At 48.9% G+C, this 20,949-nt stretch overlaps 2 protein-coding genes across 2 annotated transcripts; both read right to left on the bottom strand.

The window, feature by feature from the left end:
• Window positions 1-9,316: 9,316 nt before the first annotated feature.
• Window positions 9,317-12,722, bottom strand: CLN5 (CLN5 intracellular trafficking protein). Its single transcript, XM_063304345.1, has 4 exons — window positions 12,440-12,722; window positions 12,229-12,398; window positions 11,274-11,499; window positions 9,317-10,842 (listed from the first exon to the last, which is right to left on the bottom strand). Exons 1-4 carry the CDS (start codon window positions 12,720-12,722, stop codon window positions 10,331-10,333), a joined length of 1,191 nt encoding a protein of 396 aa, XP_063160415.1. The 3' UTR covers window positions 9,317-10,330.
• Window positions 12,723-13,671: 949 nt separating this feature from the next.
• Window positions 13,672-20,434, bottom strand: ACOD1 (aconitate decarboxylase 1). The gene is made up of 5 exons (XM_063304346.1): window positions 20,423-20,434; window positions 19,570-19,731; window positions 18,154-18,243; window positions 16,927-17,132; window positions 13,672-14,684 (listed from the first exon to the last, which is right to left on the bottom strand). The coding sequence occupies exons 1-5, from the start codon at window positions 20,432-20,434 to the stop codon at window positions 13,727-13,729; spliced, it is 1,428 nt and encodes a 475-aa protein (XP_063160416.1). The 3' UTR covers window positions 13,672-13,726.
• Between the last annotated feature and the right edge of the window lie 515 nt (window positions 20,435-20,949).

A 20,949-nucleotide genomic window follows, 5' to 3' on the forward strand; every position in this document is an offset into this window, starting at 1 on the left:
CTGTTTCTATTCACAACCTCCGACTCCCAATCTTGTGGATCACACTGGCCAATCGGAAGACTTAAAAGAAATTTCCCAGCCTTTCTCCGATGCTGCTTCTGAGACCCTGCTCCCACTTCAACTCAGCCCTGAGAATTGCCCTGTTGCTGAGCCTCCTGCCTCTTTCTCTGCTGAGCCGAATCTTGCTTCCAGTTCAGACTCTGTTGACAATTTGCTGCCCTCCGAGAGCCCTTGCCTGGCCGCCACGCCGTTTCCAAGGTCCGTGTCCCTGTCTGCCAAATCTCCGACTTCAGAAGTGCCTTCATTGCCACCACGCTGCTTTTAAAAGCTGCTCTTTGCCGCACTTCCACATTGCCTCTTGCCGCTCTCCAAGATCCTGATCCAGAGCCATTTCCTTCTGTGGACATTGGCTTTACTGGCACTTCTTTCAGGTACTCCAGCTCCTGCCTTGTTTCAGGGCCATTCTCTTCTGTGGAGTTGGGCTTTGCTGGCATTCCTCCCAGGTACTCCAGCCCCTGCCTTGCTGCTTCACGGTTGACTACTGAAGATTCCTGTGTTGCTGCTGCTGCACATCCTGAATTGATGGTGACCTAGTTACCATGCCAGCCTTGGAAAACGTTGCCTATTTGTTTGGTTTTCTCTGCTTGCAATCTTGTTCTTTGCCTTACCAGTCTCCTGATTCTTCTTGTCCTTTTAATATCTAAATCCTTAATTTTAACACCTGAATCTTGTTAACCATTTAAGGATAATAATTCTTCTTTCTGTTCTAGTTGCTTAATTAGTTATAATATATCTTTCTTGTTGTAAATAAATATTTATTTAGAAATTCTTGTGTCAGTATGTCAAACAGGAGAGATTGTCTCTGACCAAGGCAACTAGGATAGAAGCTAATTATTGAAGAAGGAAGAATTCCGTTATGGAGCAATTCACCTTGGAAAACGTTCAACTTATGCAACAGGTTGCAGTACTGAGTGCACAGCTGGCCCAATTACAAGCACAGCAGGCAACAACTACAATGTAAAGCCTCAAGTGCCTGGTATCTGCACCTGAGAAATTTGATGGAACTCTTGCACAATTTCCAGACTTCCTGGTGCAGTGCCAACTTTACATTTCCCTACGCTCAGGGGATTTTCCCTCTGATTGACATAAGGTGTAATTCATCATAAGTCTTCTTTCTGGAACTGCAGCACAATGGGCCTCACCACTCATTACCCAGCAAAGCCACTGCTAGATGATCTGGATGGGTTCTTTCACCAACTGAAAATGATGCATGAGGACCCAGTGAAGGTTCAATCCACCAGTTGACGGTTAAGGGCCATAAGGCAAGGCCAAAAATCAGTGGCTGATAGTACTTTTCAAGTTTACGCCCAGGACCTGAACTGTGGAGAGGAAAGTCGAGTTGACCAATTTCAAGAAGGGCTGTCGAACAAGATACTAGATGAGCTAACCAGGACTGATTGCCCTCAGACTCTGAAAGCCTTGATGCATCTCTGTTTGAGGATAGATAGATAGACTGCAATATCATCGAGCCAGATGTCCCACTAATTCGAGAGCCAACTCCGCACCACATAATTGGAGATCATCGGAAGAACCCATGCAGTTAGGGGCAGCTCGGTCCCAACTCACCCCAGCAGAGAAGGAATGTCACAGGTGCGAAGGCTTGTGTTTATATTGCATTGGTGCAGGACATTTAGCTATCAATTGCCCTGCTAAGTCTCGACTGGCCTCTCAGTTGGAAAATGGATTGTGCCCAAAAGGACAGGTTGGGTGGAGTTGGTGGTGAGCCCAGATTCCTTGCCCTGCCTCGTTTCTCCAAGCCATCTGGCAGTGTCCATAATATTACAAACTGCTCAGTCACTGTCGATTCCAGTTCAAGCGATGGTAAATTCTGGGGCCTCCGTGAATTTCATGGATACAGAATTTGCTAAAAAGTGGAAAATACCTCAAAAGAAGCTGGAACCCCCAGTGGCAGAAACAATTGCAGGAAGGCCACTGTGTTCAGGACCAGTCTCCAAGGTCACCGAATGTTTGGCCATGAGAATCCAAGATCATTTCGAGTGGGTCGAGTTTTACATAGTTGCCATGCCTCACTTCCCGTTAGTCCTGGACTTGGAATGGTTGAAGACTAATGAGCCTCATATCACATGGTTGAATGGAAAAATAGAATTTTCAAGTCCACAGTGCGCTCAACATGTAATTAAGAATTTGACTGCCAGTCATGTAACCAGGTTGGAGCCCCAAATTCCTTTACCATACCAAGAGTATTCAGATGTCTTCATGAGAAGGAGGCAGATCAACTTCCTCCCCACCAAACGTACAATTGTCCCATTGAATTGAATCCCAGTGCTAAACTTCCAGTGGGAAGGGTTTACTCGCTTTCTGAACCTAAACATGAGGCAGTTAAAACATTCTTGGATACTAACCTTAAGAAGGGATTTATCTGACCTTCCACATCTCCAGTAGCGGTCCTTGTACTTTTTCTCAAGAAGTCGGAGGAGCTACGTCTCTGTTGTGATTACAGAAAACTGAATGATACCACCATCAAAAATCATTACCCACTACTGCTGATCTCAGAGTTGTTAGAAAAAAATTGGGGAGCTCAAGTATTTACCAAACTGGATTTACAAGGAGCTTATAACCTGGTAAGAATTTGACAGGGGGATGAATGGAAAACAGCATTCTGTACCTGCTATGGGCATTTTGAGTTCACAGTAATGCCGTTTGGATTGTCCAATGCGCCTGCAGTGTTCATGCATTTCATGCATGATGTGTTTAAAGACCTGTTAGACCAATTCCTGATCATTTCCTAGATATTCTAATCTACTCTGGCTCTCTGAATGAGCACATTCAGCATGTGTGTATAGTGCTACAGTGACTTTGTGAAAATCAACTATGCTAAACTGGAGGAATGCCAGTTCGATCAGTCAACTGTAGATTTTCTAGGACACAGAATTTCTGCCACCGGTATTGAGATGGAACTGGACAAAGTGGGGGTGTTACAGTCCTGGCAACCTCCACATCAAGCCAAGGATCTACAATGGTTGCTAGGGTTTGCAAATTATTAGAGGAATTTTATACCTAGATTCCCTGAGATTACCAACCTGTTGTCCAGTTTGCTACAGAAAAGATCCACATTTACCTTGGGAGAATTGGAGAACCATGCTTTTAAGACGTTGAAGACCGTCTTCATGACCAAACCCATCCTTAGACATCCGGATCCCATGCAACCGTTCATAGTGGAAACTGATGCTTTAGAAGTAGCCATAAGTGCTGTATTGTTCCAGTCTGATCCTAAAACTAGTCAACTATATCCATGTGCATATTACTCAAGAAATCTAACAGCTGAAAGGGCATAAACTATATGGGATAAGGAGCTACTGGCCATTAAAGTAGCCTTTGAAGTATGGCGACATCACTTGGAAGGGGCCCAACATGTTGAAGTAAGAACGGACCATTGTAATTTAGAACATCTTAAAACGGCACGAAATCTCAATCAGAGTCAAATCCAATGGTCGTTATTTTTCTCCCTCTTTAACTTTCATGTCACATATATTCCATGGGGTCAAAATCAACGGGGGGCGCTCTCGCAGAAGCCTGAATACGAAAGAACCACAACCGCTCCAGTTCCTAGGTCTATGATTCTCTTAGAACAATTTGCTGCCCTCCAACAACCTGGCGAACACTTAAAACAAATTTGGGTTCAACAACAAGAAGATCCTTTTGTAATTAAACAGAAGAAGGAATTGACTCGTCTATCTGCAGACCAAACAATGCAGTGGAGTTGGAATCACGAGGTGTTGAGTTTTCAGGGTCGCTATTATGTACCAGCAGGAGGACTGAGGGAACAAATCCTGAAACTCTGTCATGACAATCCAGCGGCAGGGTACTTTGGATTCTTCAAGACCCTCAACCTGATTTCTAGAGAATTTTGGTGGCCGTGCATTCAAAATGATGTCAATACCTGGCTTCCTACTCAGAATGTCGCAGAGCTAAGATTTGATCAGGTAAACCTGGCGGACTCGATGCCTCTACCTACTCTGGAACGCCCTTGGGAAGCTATATCAATGGATTTCATTACAGAGCTTCCTAGATCCAATGGCGCCCAGACTATATTTGTAGTGGTTGACACCATGTCCAATATGGCGCACTTCATCACTTGTTAAGGACTACCCATAGTACTAGAAACTGCATGACTTTATATCAAAAACATTTTCCGATTACATGGATTGGCCAAGAGGGTGATCTGGGATTGAGGTTCTCAATTCACCTCCAGGTTTTGGAAGGCTCTTCTCAAGAACTTGAATATACAAGATAACCTGCCCTCTTTGCATCATCTGCAATCTGATGGTGAAATGGAGAGGGTGAATGCTATTTTGGAACAATATTTATGTTGTTAATTATCAATAAGACAACTGGGCAGATCTGCCAGCTGTAGCTAAATTTGCTTACAACAACTCGCAGCACACCTCAACCAAGATGATGCCATTTACGGCGAATTATGGATTCCATCCTAGAGCATTTCCATTGGATGTCCCAAACTCCAAGGTCCCTGTGTCTGACTGATTCTTGCAAGAACTTCAAGCCTGTCATCAGGTCCTTAGAGAACAATTATGCAACACTAAGGAAGATTATAAACAAAATGCTGATAGTCATTGGAAGGGTCCCAGCTGTCCATTGGTGATTTGGTCTGCTTGTCTACTAAACATCTGACATCTTCGCGCCCATGCAGAAAACTAGATCGTCACATCAGGCCTTTTCCAATTGAAACTATTATCAATTCAGTAGCATATCATCTCACTCTTCCAGCACACATGCAAATACACCGTCTTTCACTGGTCTCTCCTGACTTCTGTGTCTCCTGAAAGCCCATTGAGATCTGCTAAACCACCACCTCCAGTCATCATACAAGGTGAAAAAGAATATGAAGTTGCTTGTATTCTTAATTCGCGTATACATCATGGCCATCTTCAATATCTCATCACTTGGAAAGGTTACGGACTGAAAGAAAATTCCTGTGAAGATGCATTCCATGTACACACTCCTGTAAGAATACAGTTTCACCAATATTATCCGCTCAACCCCAGACCACAATTATGGAGGAAGAGGGGTCCTGCAGGGGGGATAGTGTTAGGATTGAGTCTGAGGAGAATGGGCCATTACGACTGTTGCACCAAACCGCAGAAAACAATGGGGAAGGCATGGAAATCGAAAGGAACTTCGTGCAGGAGGAAGCAGAGCAGCTGATCTGTTTAGAACGTGAGTCGGCTTCACCTCCAATCAGTGCATGAAAGAGAACCAATTGGCTCTTAACTCACCAACAGTACAAAAACCGAACCTATAAAAGTTGACGAAAGATGGGGGGGGGGGACACCAGAGACAACGGTTTCTATTCACAACCTCCGACTCCCAGTCTTGTGGATCGCACTGGCCAATCGGAAGACTTAAATCCTCCAGCCTTTCTCCAACGCTGCTGCTGAGACCCTGCTCCCGCTTCAACTCAGCCCTGAGAATTGCCCTGTTGCTGAGCCTCCTTTCTCTTTCTCTGCTGAGCTGAATCTTGCTTCCAGTTCAGACTCTGTTGACAGTTTGGCGCCCTCCGAGAGCCCTTGCCTGGCTGCCATGCTGTTTCCAAGGTCCATGTCCTGCCTGTCTGCCAAATGTCTGACTTCAGAAGTGCCTTCATTGCCGCTGTGCTTTTAAAAGCCGCCTCTTGCCTCTGTCCAAGGTCCTGATCCAGAGCCGTTTCCTTCTGTGGAGTTCGGCTTTGCTGGCACTCCTTCCAGGTACTCCAGCCCCTGCCTTGCTGCTTCAAGGTTGACTACTGAAGATTCCTGTGTTGCTGCTGCTGCACATCCTGAATTGATGGTGACCTAGTTACCATGCCAGCCTTGGAAAATGTTGCCTATTTGTTTGGTTTTCTCTGCTTGCAATTTTGTTCTTTGCCTTACCAGTCTCCTGATTCTTCTTGTCCTTTTAATATCTAAATCCTTAATTTTAACACCTGAATCTTGTTAACCATTTAAGAATAATTCTTCTTTCTGTTCTAGTTGCTCAATTAGTTATATCTTTCTTGTTGTAAATAAAGATTTATTTAGAAATTCTTGTGTCAGTATGTCAAACAGGACAGTTTTTTTCTACAAATGGGTCTTACACAGTTTGCAGAAATGGGAAAGAATGCTAGAGAGTTACAGCATTAAAATGTTTTTAACCCTCTTGCCCTTTCTTTTAATGTTGGCACTTCCAGAACTTGAACTGGGCATGGTGCTGATCTGGAGCCATATTTCTTTTCCTGTATTAAATTTCTATGAAGTGCTTGGCAGATTTAAATAATTTGCACTAAATCAAATAAAGGAAAATAGTTTTTTCTTTTAAAAAAAATCAGTACTGAACTGACATATCGTAGTTCTGTTAGGTATTTTATGACTGTTTAGTCATATTTTGCTCTAGTTGTATTTTACTCGTGTTTAGTCATGTTTACATATTTGGTCATATTTTACTCATGTTCCTTGATGAGCAGCTGTAGTTTGGCGACGGCTGACTGTCCCATGCAGTGAATGGTGCTGTCAGGGGCCCTTTTTCTTTGTGGCCACAAGTCTTAACAAATGGCTGCACCTCCCTGGGCTCTGCTTTGGGGCTGTTCTGCTCCTTGGAGGACTTCTCCCAGCCGCGTGCGCACCCGGCTGCTTCAGAGGTTTACAAAATTGCTGTTCGTATAGATCAGAGCTTTCCAAACTGTCACGTGTGTTGACTGCAGTGTGTAGGTGTGTCACACAGTCAAGGGATCATACAGGTGCTGCACATGCGCAATATGCATAATTGGGTTGAAACAGCTGATTCTGCGTGACTTCCAGTGACGTAGCCACACCTGCAGTGTGTTAGGCTGGAGACTGAGTCAGAGGAAGACAAAGAAGGTCTGTTAGGACTGTTCGATCAACTGGTGAGAAACGGGGAAGGTGCAAAAATTGACAGCCTAGCGTGGGAAGAAAAGCAACTGATTGGTCAGGGGCATGAGTTGGATGGATGTTTCTAATTAAGAAAAAAACTGGTGAAGATGACATTTGCGATGAAAGACGTAACGGCTATAAAGGAAATTATGCAAGAATCAACTGTTGAACAGTCTGTATTAGTATGTAAGTGTAAAGGAGAAATTTCCGAGCCTCGTTTATACAGTAAAGATTATATGAAATGGGGGTTCACATTTTCTGGTAATGAAAACAATCCTTGTCCCGAGTGTTTAGTTTGTGGGGATATACTTGCAAATAAAAGTATGGTACCAAATAAATTAAAGCGTCATTTTACCTCAAAACACAGTCATTTGTCAGTACTTTATTGAGCTTTCAAAATCTATAAAGCAGCAGTCTGCATCATTCACAAAGAGAATGAAGACATCAGAGAAAGCTCAAAAGGCAAGTTACTCGGTTGCTCAAATAACTGCCAAAAACAAAGAGCCACACACTATTGGTGAAACCACCATAAAGGAATCTTGCTGGGCTATTGTTCGAACAATGTTTGGGCCTGAATTTGAGATAGAATTTAATAAAATCCCTTTAGCAGATAACATGACTGGAAGATGTATTCAAGACATGTCTGATGACATTAAGCTGCAAATGAAGGATATTTTTCAAGACAATATCTTTACATTGCAATTAGATGAATCAACAGATGTCAGTGGGTTAGCACAATTATTGGTTTTTATACATTTCATTCATACTGACAGAATTATTGAGCAATTCTTGTGTTGTCTAGAACTTCCAATGAGAACTAGAGGTGAAGATATATTTAAAACTCTAGATTGCTTCATAAAGGAAAATAATTTGCAGTGATTAAATTGCGTAGGAATATGCACAGATGGCACACCCTCAATGGTTGGTTCAACAAAAGGTTTTATAGCATTAGCAAAGAGAATGAAAATATACTTACTCATTGCTTTTTACATTGCGAAGCACTAGTCGTGCAAACCATTGGAAATGAATTAAAAGTTACGGACAATGTGGTTCAAATGGTCAATTACATTAAAAGTAGACCTCTTTAAGATTATTTGCTGTTATTTGTGAAGAAATGGGGACAAGGTTTAAAAAGCTTCTAGTACAGAGATTTGTTGGCTCTCAAGAGGTCGAGTGCTTTGTCATGTATGCGAATTGAGGGAAATGAAGCTTAAACTTTTTGAGGAAAATCAGCAAAATGAATTCTGCGATCTTATTCAAAACAAACTTTGATGCACAAAATTGGTGTAGGTAAAAACACATTAATAATTCTGCAGTTTTCTGCTACATACATTTATGAAGTATCCTTTTCAATGACAAACTTAAAAACACAAACGTGGAAGCTTAAAAATGCTCGATGACAAAATGCGAGTCTTTATCTAATATTCCACCAAATATTCAAAAGCTGTGTTCATCCCATCAACCTCATACAGGGCCGCAATTGTGGGGGGGCAAGCAGGGCACATGCCCTGGGTGCCACGCTGGGAAGGTGCCAAAATGGGCATAGAATCCATGTTTGCCCTAGGTGACACCCTAGTTGCAGCCCTGACCTCATAGATCTCATTAAAATGGTAAGTAATTACTGGTGTTAGTCCATTTTTTTAAATTCTTGCACATATTTACATATTGTTAGTCGCAAGTGACAACAATCTTGGAAATGTATGTTATTACCTTACAAATCATATATTTTTTAAAATATAAATGAAAGGTTTTCATGAGATATGTTGTCCCCATACATTTCGCTATTACAATTTATGTACGTGTCCATATTTCTTGTAAGGGGTTAGTTTAACCTCCAGTTTGCTAATAAAACTGAATTACTGTGTCATGAAGTGATGCATGTCTAAAAAGTGTGTCACCAACATGAAAAGTTTGGAAAGCTCTGGTATAGACCAATGCAGAGTTTCTTGGCAACTCCCATTGCTTACCCTTCTAAGCATAGGAGAGGGCTAAAAGGTGTTAGCAAAAAGTTTGTTTTTTGTCTAAGTTCCTGTTCTGAACAAGTGTCCAGGACAGGAAAGGGTTATTTTGGTGTTACGGAATTGGAGTTCAGGATGATGGATGTGAGCAGACTTGAGTGTGGCTCAGAAATTTGTAGGACGGTCTCTGCTTGAAGCTGTTCTCTTCAAGGCAAGTCAGCTGAGCAGCTGAGCCCCAAGTCCTACTGGTTCTTTGTCTCTCTTCAGCTGTATAAAAAAGTGGAATGAAAAGTTACCCATCCAAGGCACTTAGTAGTTGGGTCAGTTTGTAAACCTCATTGTTATGTTAATCGAGTTTTTGTCATTAAGGTATTATGCCTCCTAGGAAGATTTTCTAGCTAGTTAAGCCCGGGAAGAAGGAACCTAAAAACACAAGACAGAGTCACTGAAACACTCATTTTCTAATCCTACCTAGAAGAGTTCTCTTTCCAACTAGGCAAACAAGACCCATTAAAATGGAATATTGTAATGGGTAAAACTGCTCTGATTCCTCTTGTCTAGCTTACAAGGAAAAATGGGATCCTTAGCAAAAACAAGAACAGAAAGCAAAGCCCTTTCCTTTCTAGCTAAATTAAAATCTGATGGGGGGGGAACCTTCCAATTTTTTTTTCTTTTTAACTCCTGAACACATCTAGCAAAGGCTTTTGTCATCATAAAACACTGGTATATCAAACAGAACCCAAATATATCTTGGAGCCCTTTATTTTTCAAGATCAAAGAATGATTCAGTCTGAGTCAGCTGAGTGATTGCAAACAAGTCTTTACAGGTAGTCCTCATTTAGTGACTGCCTTGTTTAGCGACCATTAGTAGTTATGAACGTGATAAAAAAGTAACTTTATGGCTAATCCTTGGTTTTACAACCTTTGCAGATCTATAAACCAATTTAGATGCACAATTATAGCAATCTATCTGATGCTTCCCACCTGTATTAGGCTACAATCATCCACAGCCCCTGATCCTCTCTAACTCACGTATAATCCCTACGTTACATTACACTACATTGCTATTCACTGAAGCTCGGTTCCACGGAGACACACCTTGACAGAGGTCTGTTGGAAACAAACAGCAAGATAAAGACCTGGTTACAGCTGTTCTGTTCTTAGGTAAAGGTAAAGGTTTCCCTTGATGTAAAGTCCAGACGTGTCCGACTCTAGGGGGCGGTGCTCATCTCCGTTTCTAAGCCTTAGAGCCGGCGTTGTCCGTAGACACTTCCGGGTCATGTGGCCAGCATGACGACACGGAACGCCTGTTCTTACACTGTTCTTACGCTGTTCTTACGCTGCACAAAAACAGAGCTTCGGTCAGGCAGGTTCCATCTTCCTAGAGTACTCAGCCCACCAGTGGGGTTAGAAACAAAGAGGCAAGCATTACGTATCAAACCTGGTAGCATTTGAGTTAGGCAATGGAATTTCTTCATATGCTATCTTCATGTAAGGATATTTCATGGGCAAAAACCAATATTCCAGATTATAAAACAAGTAAAACTGATGGTCCAGAACAACCTCCTCAAGTATTCTCAATAGGTTAAGGAAGAATTCCTTCACTGAGTGATAAGGCTTGAAAGGCATGTAGAAATTCCTAATAGCTAATGCCAGAGATTTGTTTCCCATGGCTCCAAAGAGAGTGGTTTCATTGCCCAGGCAAGTAGGCTCTCCGCTGAAGAGAGTAATGGTCGTGTAATTTGTTTGGATCTTCCTGAAAATGGCGCCCAGCTCAGCCAGCTTCTGGTATGTCCTCAGGACAAATTTGGAGCATTCATACGCCTCAAACCAAACCCGGGCACGTTCTCCTGGGCTGCTCTTGACTGTCCAGGTCTCGTAGTAAATGCCAGTTTCGTTGTCATATTTCACCCATTTTGCCATTTGATTGAATATAGCTCCTAAAAGCAGAAAGCAAGCACCATTATATTTTGGAAACTTACTTGCACAACTGCGCAGATTCTATTCTACGAAATAATCCAAACCAAGGGGAAAATGGATTTCCAACTTCGTTATTATGTTGACTCTTTTGCTGTTTTACAGCTTCATATTTTGTTTTTGCTAATTCACCTGGCATCATCTGCAAATGCCTGCATATTTGTTTGTAAAGTCCAGAACTTCATGATTTATTAAATAAAAAGACAAAGCTCAATCTCGAAAGACTAGAATGCTGTGCTCATTTTTTTCAGAAGAGAACAGAATGTAAATTGCCAATAGCACACGAGTCTTTTCACGCACCTTGCTCACAATGTCACATCACATGGGCCAACTAACAATTTTAGAGCATGAGTCGCAGGCAGCCACTCAACTATGGTGAGTTGCCCCCAATTACCTGAAATTGTGGTCACCTGGACCAGGGTCCCGTTCTCCTTCCAGTGGGCATCATCAATCCCCTCATAGAAGCAGGCCGCCCCTTGGTTGCACCAGAAGGGGGCTGGGTGGCCAGGCCGCAGGTGTGGGAACGTGCAGTTCCCGAGCTGGAATAGCTCATACCACTCCATGGTGTAGTTCTTCCCAGTCAAGGAGCTTCGGAAGCCCACGGCATCGTGCATGATTTTCTGGGAAAGGAAGCAGACGACGGGCTGCAGGAGGGGCAAGCTAAGACCCCCTTGCCCAGACCCAGGAATCTGCTGCCAGAGAAGCCAAGCTGTACATGTTCCACAGGGGCTTTAAAAGCTGCAAGGCTTTGGTAAGACAGCAAAGGTCCCTGTGAGCCCCATTTAGCCCAGTCAGCTCTCTTCTGGGGGCCGTAGTACCACCCTCTGCCAACACTAACCCCCGCCACCATCTTCCCTGACCTTTGGTTCCCCTGACCCCAAGAGGCCTGAGCACCCTTTGGCCCCAGAGGATGCCAAGTCCCAGCTTATTTAAACAGAGTTTGGGGGATTGGCCGCATTCGGCAGATTCACACGGCATAAACAAAGGGCTTAGCCCCAGTGATCGCCCGCTCCCCCGAGAAAAGCCAGCTGGACCAGCTCAACGGGTCAATTACTTTAGCACCAAAAGCAACCTCCAGGCATCTGGACTTTCCAGGAGACGAGGCAGACCGGCACCAGGGTTCAACAACTGGCGCCAGTCAGGATAGCGCCTTTTTATGCACCCTGAAATCAGGGTGAAATCGAGCAGTCTGCAACCAGGGGCCCCTCGCAGCAGCGCACCGAGCCTCCCGCAGGGCCCCGGCCTCCCATGGAAGCGGGCACGGCGGCTCTGCGCGCTCCCTTCGGCTCCCGGGGGAAGGGCGCGGGGCGCGGGGCGCGGCCGGCGGGCGGGCGGGCGGGGCGGCCTACCCAGCGGCCGAGGAGGCCCCCGAGCCGGAACTCCCAGACGGGCGCCTGCAGGCGGAACACGGCCAGGACGTCCTTCTCGTGCACCTCCGGGGGCGCGCGGCCGCCCGGGCAGAAGGTGTAGCGCGCGCGGCAGAAGGGGTCCGCGGGGGGGCGGCCGTCGAAGCGCCTGCGGGCGAGAGGAGGCGGGCGTTACCAGGGCGCGGCCCCCGACCGCCCGCGCCCCAGCGGCGCTGCCTGGACGGCTGGCTGGCTGGCTGGACGGCGGAGCCTCCGCTCCGAGCCGGCGGCCAGGGCTCCCCGGCGGCCTCCCCGCCCCCGCCCGAGACTCGCCTGTAGGGGACTGGCCAGCGGCCCTGGTCCGCGCAGACCCCCGCCCCGCCGGCGGGCAGCGGAAGCAGCGGAAGCAGCGGCAGCAGCGGCGGCAGCAACAGCAGGAGGGGCGCCGCCCACCTCCCCCTCCCCCTCCCCCTCCCCGTGCCCGTTCCCGTGCCCATCCCGGCGCACGCGGGAGACCAGGCAGCCCGGTTGAGTGGCGCGGCGGTGCGCGCGCGCCCGCTGTCAGCTGAGCGAGCCACGTGACGGGGAGCGGGCGGGGGCGCGCCCGGCCCGCCCGACGGAGGCCGACTGCGTCAGTGTTTCCGGGGCGCGCCCGCCGCGGCCCGTCCCGCAGCCCCCTTCCCGGCTCTTCTGGCCCCGTGGCGCCCTCCTGCCAGGCCCCCCAAGCCCGGCTGCGCGAGGGGGACCCGGAGGCTGGAAGAAGGCTGGCCGCGGAAGTCTGCGGCTGCTTCGGGCCCTGCAACGCTGCGGTCACCGGGCGCCGGAGGCATTTCGCTGCTTCTCCTCCAGAACTTTCCGTCTGGGAGTAAATTTCTGAAATGCCTAAATAATTTGTAGTACTGTGCGGAATGGTCTACCTGCCCTATGAACCTGAACCGGTAATAATATTGTTTACCTTTCCTCTCCTCCCTAAATAAGATATGCCCCCAAGCTAAATGGGTCTAATTCAGAAAAAAATGCGAATTCTGTTGGAATTCAGACGCTGAAATTCCACTGGCTTCATCAATGTTTCCCCTGGATTGTGTTCCTAAGAAAGATCTCAGAAATAAATAAGATTCCAAATGAAAGTGGTTCTCAGTGCAGGGTATTTATAAGATGTGCGAAAGCACACCTAGAAAAGCCACAGTTCTTACACACAAGGACTGATGCCTCTTAGATAACACGTGACATAAATGCGAGAGGAAGAATTCATGTCCGGGAAAGGGATGCAAATAAGTGATCTGATCTGCCACCAACCGGAAAGCCGGTTCATGCGCTGGCCCTCCAGCAATAGTAGTGCAGCAAAGAAGCCCCCCCCCCCCCGTCGTCGTCGTCGTCCCCGCGCTGAGGTTGGACATGCAGGCAGGAAGGTCAGATAACGCTAGGCGCGGGCGGGGGGCTGACCAGTACAAGCAAGCTGGAAAGGCAAGGCTGGGAGGAGACGCCTGGGACCAGGCAGCCTTCACGAGGCGTCCCCCCTGTGTGTCTGCCGACCCTTGGTCAGCTCGGCCCCCTGAAGGAGTGAACACAAAACCCTGCAGTCCTCCAGGGCTTCCAGCTCATCAATGGCTGCCACGAGGCTTTCGGCCAATTCTGGGGGGATGGCCGCAATGGCGTTGGAGTGGAACTTCTTCACCAGATCCCCGCGGCTCAGCGGCTTCCTCCAGTGCCCGTAGAAGGTATCGCAGCGCTCCGCCCAGCTGTCTCCATCTTGCAGGATGACCTTGGCCTCACAGTAGAGGCTCTCGAAGCTGGGGAGGTTGTCCGGAGAATGCTCCAGGCGGGTCTTTCGGAGCAGCTTGTTCAACTCCGGCCGGGACAGGCTCTGCGGCATGAAGGACCCGGCCGAGATGGAGCCGTCCAACAGCACCAAGCAGGCAGCGAGCTGGAAGGAATGCCTGGCTTCATGCTCCGAAGAAGGAAATGGCCGATCAACATATCTAATGTTGGGAACGTTGAGCACGATGGCCTGGATGCGACTGCTGGGCAGAGACTCCCCGCTCCCAGCGAGGTGCTTCCTGACCGCCAGGGCAGCTTCGGCCATCCAGTGTGTCCCCAGATGTGCCGGGAAGCTCTTGAAGGCCACGTCTTGTTGGTCCAACAGCCAAGAGTAGGACTCCAGGCTCGGCAGGGTCTGGGGCAGGTAGTCTGCATAAAAGGCCCCAAAGCCCGACTCGAGGTCCAGAATCAGCTTGCTGGCCTCCAGGCCCAGGGAGGCCAAGACGGCTGCTTCCACACCATGCCGGCTGGCATTGCCCATGTGAAGCGGCTTGGTCTGAGTGGCTGCATTGGCCAGCGGGGCACCAGCATACGAGGCAGCCACGGCCAGGGCTTCCTTGCACTTGAACTGGTCGAGGCCCAGGAGCTTCGCTGTGGCCGCGGCACTTCCCATGGTGCCAAGGATGGAGGGGGGGTGGAACCTGGAAGAGCCCAAATGGTGCCCGTTAGTGGTGGGAGAGCCAGGGTGCTGCGGAGGCCAGCTCTCTGCTCTGAAGGCAAAACAAGGCAAGCACTCCATACCTTGTTCCAGATCCCTTCGGGTGGGGAGAGATCCACTGATTTAAGACAACCCACAAAGTCTGCAAAAGCTCATTTCTTCCCATGTGAAATTGGGAAAGTAAGAAATCCAAAAGGTTTAAGGATTAGGGTTTTTGTGTTATTTAAATATGGCCATTATCTTTGTTCATGCAATTACTGTGTGCCACCATAACATAATCTGGCAAGTGTCTCTGTGTGTGTCTGAAAAAATAAGTAATAAGTGAATGAATGAATGATCGTATGGATTATATGAATAAATGAATAATCCCACAAAATATTTTGTAAACATGACTACTATAAATAGCTTGGTTGCCTCATACCTAAAATTCTCCATTATTTTGGCTACCTTAAGGTTGCTATTATTGTTCATACCAATGCGAACTAGATCAGCAATGTTGTGTCAGTTCAGAAATCCCAAGGCTCTACACTGATGAGGAAGAAAGATGTGCTCTCCAACGAGACTGAAACTTTTCTGAGGTACTTTTATTTGCTGATTGTTTTGCCAGTTATTACACTATCCGTGCTATAATGTTTTTGCTTGGTCTCATGAAATTAAACCACACTTTGAACAACTACTAGGAATACTAATTGCACACATTTTTGTATAATTTAACAGCATAGTTCCTTTCTTCCTGAGATATTGTGCAAATACTCTTCCTGAATCTCTTCTCCCTTTTTTCTTTAAAACCCTTTTTAACTTTAAAACTCTTTTTAACTCTTAAAAACTCTTCAGCCAGTCAGTCAGTCTCATTCCTCCTGTAGCCTCTTCTGCCAGCTGGGCTTTGCCCCTTCTCTCTAAAGCATGGGACTCCCCATTGCAACCCTCTGCTCACTGATGTGCATTGACCTGGTCTGGAGCCTTTGCATCTTCAGGGGCTGCCTAGTGAATGTCCCTCTGCTTACATGTCCCCCCCCAGATTGACATTTGATGGCAGTTCCGGGCTCTTCCAGGTAGGCCACCTGTCAAGGGTTTGCAGTTCACAAGCTCTTTCTTATATGTAAGAATGTACGTAGGAAGGAACCACACCCCATCAACACTGGCAGGGCAAGACAGCCCCACCCTCCCTTGCACCGATGAAGTTCCCTAGTCGGGTAATGAAATGTCTACCAACAAACCACCAAGCTCAGAGCGCACCAAGGACTCCAGAGAGAATTTTTCCTTCTCAGTCAGAGCTGTCCTGTTACATGGTATGGAAGCATGTAGGAATCTTGCCAAATGAAACACTGTTTGGACCAAGGTTTCATTATTGGATCAAATGTGGCCACACAAGCCTGATTAGCCTTTATTTCTGGAGTCTGCAGTGTAAAAGGCCACAGGAACCTCTGTCTGGAACAGTTCAGGTTCCTGACCATGTGGCTTCCCTCCCCACCCCTGCTTTGTTTTTGTCAGGCTGCACCACTGAAGCTGCATTTTGTGAATGGAGAAGGGTCTCCCCCCTCCCCCCCGCCAAAGGAAGGGCCCGCAGTACTCCCTTTCTCAAAATTCCTGGTACACCCACTGGCCTGGAAAGTTGGTGGCTCCTCTTCTATGTCAGAACTGTTGGAAGTCCTGGCAAATCCAGCATGCCTCATTAGCATGTGCATTGCATGCAAATTGAGTTTGTCCCACAATGCAACTCTGAGGAAGCTGTTTGTTGCCACTCCCACTTCCTCTCTCTCTCTCCTTCCTTCTTCCACCAGGGGCAAGCACACGGCTGTGTGCTGCTCTCCTCCATTCTGGGCACCATGCAGTGGGCCTGGAATTCCCCTTTCTTCCACACAGCCTTTGGCAGCAAATAGGGCTGAGGGTTTAGGGCAAACTAAATATTTAGAAGGAAAGGAAGAACAAAGGAACTTCATCTTTTCCACCAAGTTGGATGTAACAGAAGCAACAATAAAGTCAGTAAGATTTTTTTTACTTCTTAACCTAATCTGTCTAAGCATGTGATTCTTTATTCTTGGGAGGGCTGAATGTGTAAGATCTGTGTTTAAACCTGTGTTTCTCTGGCATGCTCATTAAAACTATTTTAAGATAATATTATTTTTCTGTGGCAGCTTCTCAGCTGTGTTAAGCTCTGCTCCATTTCAGTGGTTCTAGCAGGCCACTAAATGGCTTCAAGAACAAGAGGGTTTTTAAAAATAGACCTTTTAGGAAGATTGCTGGCCTCCTTGGAAAAGCTCATCAGTCTGCCTTGCACCTCGATCCCAACGTTGAAAGCCAGAAGCAAGTCACAGCCAGAAATCCTTCGTTTTTCAGAAGCAGCCTCGGCAACAGCCAGGAGGGCTGACAGCACGGCCCCTGAAGGGTGGGTGGTTGGGTGCCACGTGTCATCAAAGTCCATGGAGTGGATCTGTTGGGGGAGGGGGGAGGAATCCTGGGTCAAGGAGGTGTGGCTGCAGCGGAGGCCCTGACCTCTTTGCCTGCATTTTTGGCCCTTCATGGGATCTGTCCTGCTGCTGCTGCAGTTGAGACAGCCAAATCTTCTGGGCAGAGACCACACCCCCCGGGGAAGGGGATCCTCTTCGCTGCCATCTGCAGTGGGGGTGAAGCAAAGCACAAACAGCAGAGAGGCCCAACTGCATCTAGCAGCATGAGGCAGGGTTTTTTGCATTTTTCAAGGGGAATGCTGGGTGCAGTGATGGCAGCTACAAGTCAAGGGCCACCTCACTGCCCCGACCCCCAGCCCAAGTCCTGACCGTGGGATCCTAACATTGCCAACCTGGGGCTGCATCACGGTCTCCGATGCAGATCCAGGGTTGGAGCCCTAGGCCGTCTTCAGTCCAGCCCGCCTTGCAGGCTGCTGCTCCTCGCTGGGGCGACAACATTAAGGAAGCCCCCCCCCCCCAGGTCACCTTGAGCTGGGATGGACGGTGGTAAAATAGCGTGCACTCGGACAGGTGTTTTGCCTGTGCACGCGGGGCTTTGTTGTATCAGTGTGTCCGTGCGCGTCTGCACAGACAAGCACCTCTTGCTCTACGGAAGGAAAGGCTGCTAAATGTCCAGGTCCAGACTCCCGCTCGTCCCTTTCCACGCAGGTCGAAAACACTCTCCTTTCGAAAGGCTGGAGAGGAGCCCCAGGCTTCCTTCGCTTGCAAAGCGACCCTCCCTCTCCGTCTCCCCCGCAGCCACGTTCGCCGCCCCAAATAAGCCTAAAGACGGGAGGCGGGAAAGAGAAGGGTGGCAGACGAAATTCCCAGCCCACGCGGACCCCCTTAAGAAAACAAGCCAGGCTGAGCTCCTCGGTCCCAGCGTAGCCCCCCCCCCCACTTCGGAGCAGACAGACGGGGGCGAGGGGCTACGAGGGCTAGAGAGCTGGGGGAATCAAGCTCCTCCCTTCCCCTAGGCTGACAGCGGGTTCCCAGAGCGCTTACCGCCACGCCGTTCACCAGGGCTGCGTAGAGCGGAGGGAGCTTGAGGGCCGGGCACCCCCAGACCGAACTGGATGGATCCGAGCGGTAGATCTGAAAGAATCGCGGGCCTTGGGCAGGTGAAACGAGCAACGGCTTCCTCTGTGCTGTTCCCGGGGCTCATTGAGCCAAGCGGGCAGGAGGAGAACAGGCCCTTCGCCCTCTCCTGCGGGACTCACCCACGTGGATCTCAGCCACGGGGCAGCGGATGACGGGGGGGGACGGGCCGGGGATGGCGTGGGGGGGGGGGACGGGGCTCCAGCGTTTGCTGGATGGGTTCAAGAGGAGGCCGTCCACGCTGGGTGTGCTGAGCAGGGCCTGGGGTTGGTGGCATCGCCGAGGTCGCACTTTCCAACCACATGCGCCATGCCAGCCGAATACGGTTGGCTTCGCGCTGAGCATCATTACAGTAATAGCGATGCTTCTTCAGACAGAAGCCTTGGGCTGAAAAGCTGCGAAATGTTCACAGGCAGACCAAGAAAGGGGAGGGGGGGTGTCTCTCTCACCGAACCTCCATCTTCTGTTTGGACAAATTGCTGTGGGGAGAGGGAGGAGCACCCCGCACACCCAGTGCCCTATTTCAAGCAGTATATTGTGAACTGGGTGGTCAAGAGAGGGGGGGGGAGAGAAGGCTCAGCCCTCCTCCATCAGGGTTGGGGGCCAATCCAGCGCCTCACCAGGCAGGACATACAATGAGGTGTGCCTTGTATCTATCCATATTCTGTTTCATGCGAATTGGTAGTTTTCATTCCCCTGCATCCAACCCCTAGCAGACAGGCTGTCCCCATGGGCCCATCCCCATATCTTCCCCAAAGGATCGGGGAGTAGTGAGGAGAAGGTAAAGGAAAACCTAAAGCCAAGCTCAACTGCTGGTTTCTGCCTGGACAGTCCTTGTGGTTCCCTCCCCACTGACTTCTTCCACTGTGTTTTTGGACTTCCCAGTTCAGGCCAGCGTGCTGGGATTTCCACGGACTAACTAGATCTGACCTTGGCTATCTGGAATGGAATCCCCCAGGGAGGATTCACTCCACGCAGGGAAAAGGGGCTCCCTTGCTGGAGGAAGGGGCTGCAGCCTTACACCGGTTGGCACCACCTCCCCCAAGCCTGGCCCAGCCAGAAAGAGGAATCTTCATGTGGAGAACTGGTTTATCCCTTCAGGTGGACCCAAAGTGGGGGGTGGGGGGTGGGGGGAGGCTTCAGGAAAAGGGCACCTTGTGCTCCTCTCTAAGGGCAGAAAGGAATAGCGATAATCATAATCAGGGGGATAATTCAGGGCTGTTTCCATATAAGACAATCAAAAAACCTTTCTGACAAGAGGCCAGCCTAAAAGGCAAGTCTGCAACTCCCAAAAATTAGACAAGTACCTTGAGATCCTCCTACCTTACTATACTGGATTAGCTTCTGGAAGACATCGGTTCTGGTGCCCACCAGCCCGACTCCAAGCGTATCCAGAATCATCCGTTTGCTCCGTTGAATGACTCGGTCGGTCATGTGGCTCGGATTCAACCCATGGATCACACTAGCAAAGTTTCCAGTGATATTCTGGCAAAGAGAAGCCACACAGTGACAGCCACGTTGCCCACCACCCAGTGCCACTTCCTCCAAATCATCCAGATCCTAATCTCCTCTGATTTGTCTTCATGGATGCAAATTAGTATCTCTGGCTCTTCCCATCTGTTCCCCAGCCACCCCCCGGAGCAGAAACACTTTTTTATCAGAGAACTGAAAAATCCTTCTCGGCAGGCAAATCCTTTGGTTCGGATAGCCTCACCGCCAGAGCCTCCTGCTTTTTTTGACATCACAGAGCAGTGAGGCTAAAAAAAAGAACTGGGGGCTGCCAAGTTTGCGATCCCCTTCAGCTCCTGCCCGAGACTCTGTCCCTGCTCTAGCTGCAAGGCACTGGTGCCCAGCTGTGCCAACAGCACCCCTGGCGGGAAGCCCACAACGCTGGCATTGGCCCTACAGATGCTGGCCAGAACAGAGGAAGCTGCCCAGCTCGGTCTGTCTTCTTGGGTCCTCAGGGACACTTTTGCCCAACTCCGTTGCGTGACCCTCCTCAAAAGCCAAAGGGGGGGGGACCACGGCCTTTGGTGAACAAAGCCCACGCCCATCGCTCCCCGTGCCCGGCCCAACGTCCTCCTCCTCCTCCCTAACCCTAACCCTCCTCAGCTCCAACTGGAGGAAGGTGAAGCGTCTATGGCTGCCTCTTTGGGCAGGGCATCGAAGGACGTACCTTGGCCCACATGACGCCAAGGCGGGTCTCTCCCTCTGCTTGGGTGGGTGGGACGTCCTGTGCCTCCGGAGACAGGGGCTGGGGAGGCTGAGCCCCTACTTTTATGTGTTCGAGGAGGAGGGTGGGGCTGGGAGTCCCAGCTTGCCTTTCAACATCTCAAACTTTCCTTGGCAGCACTGCCCCAGATTGCAGCCCCCTGAGTTACTGGCACGTCACGTGCTGGTTGGGCCAAGTCTGGCGAGGTAGCGAGCCGGAAGTCCCTGGACTTCCCCAGGACCAGTTGGGTCATGGTTCATACTGGGTGCCAGATTCTTCAGGCGAAGAACGGCAGCCAGCACCAGATGTGGCCGACAAGGCACAGTCAGCTCTGGAGTCACCCAATGAGTGGAGCCTGAGCAGGCAGAGGAGCGGGGCTGCCAGCAATCAGCAGAGACAGCTGCCTCGCCCCCTCTTTATTATTGTCATGAACCAGGACAGCCCATTCATTGGCATGCGGGACAGAGCTCAGCATGTGCTCCGCTGAGGTT

Source organism: Candoia aspera, chromosome 5 (assembly GCF_035149785.1).
Source record: "Candoia aspera isolate rCanAsp1 chromosome 5, rCanAsp1.hap2, whole genome shotgun sequence".
Taxonomy (NCBI): Eukaryota; Metazoa; Chordata; class Lepidosauria; order Squamata; family Boidae; genus Candoia; species Candoia aspera.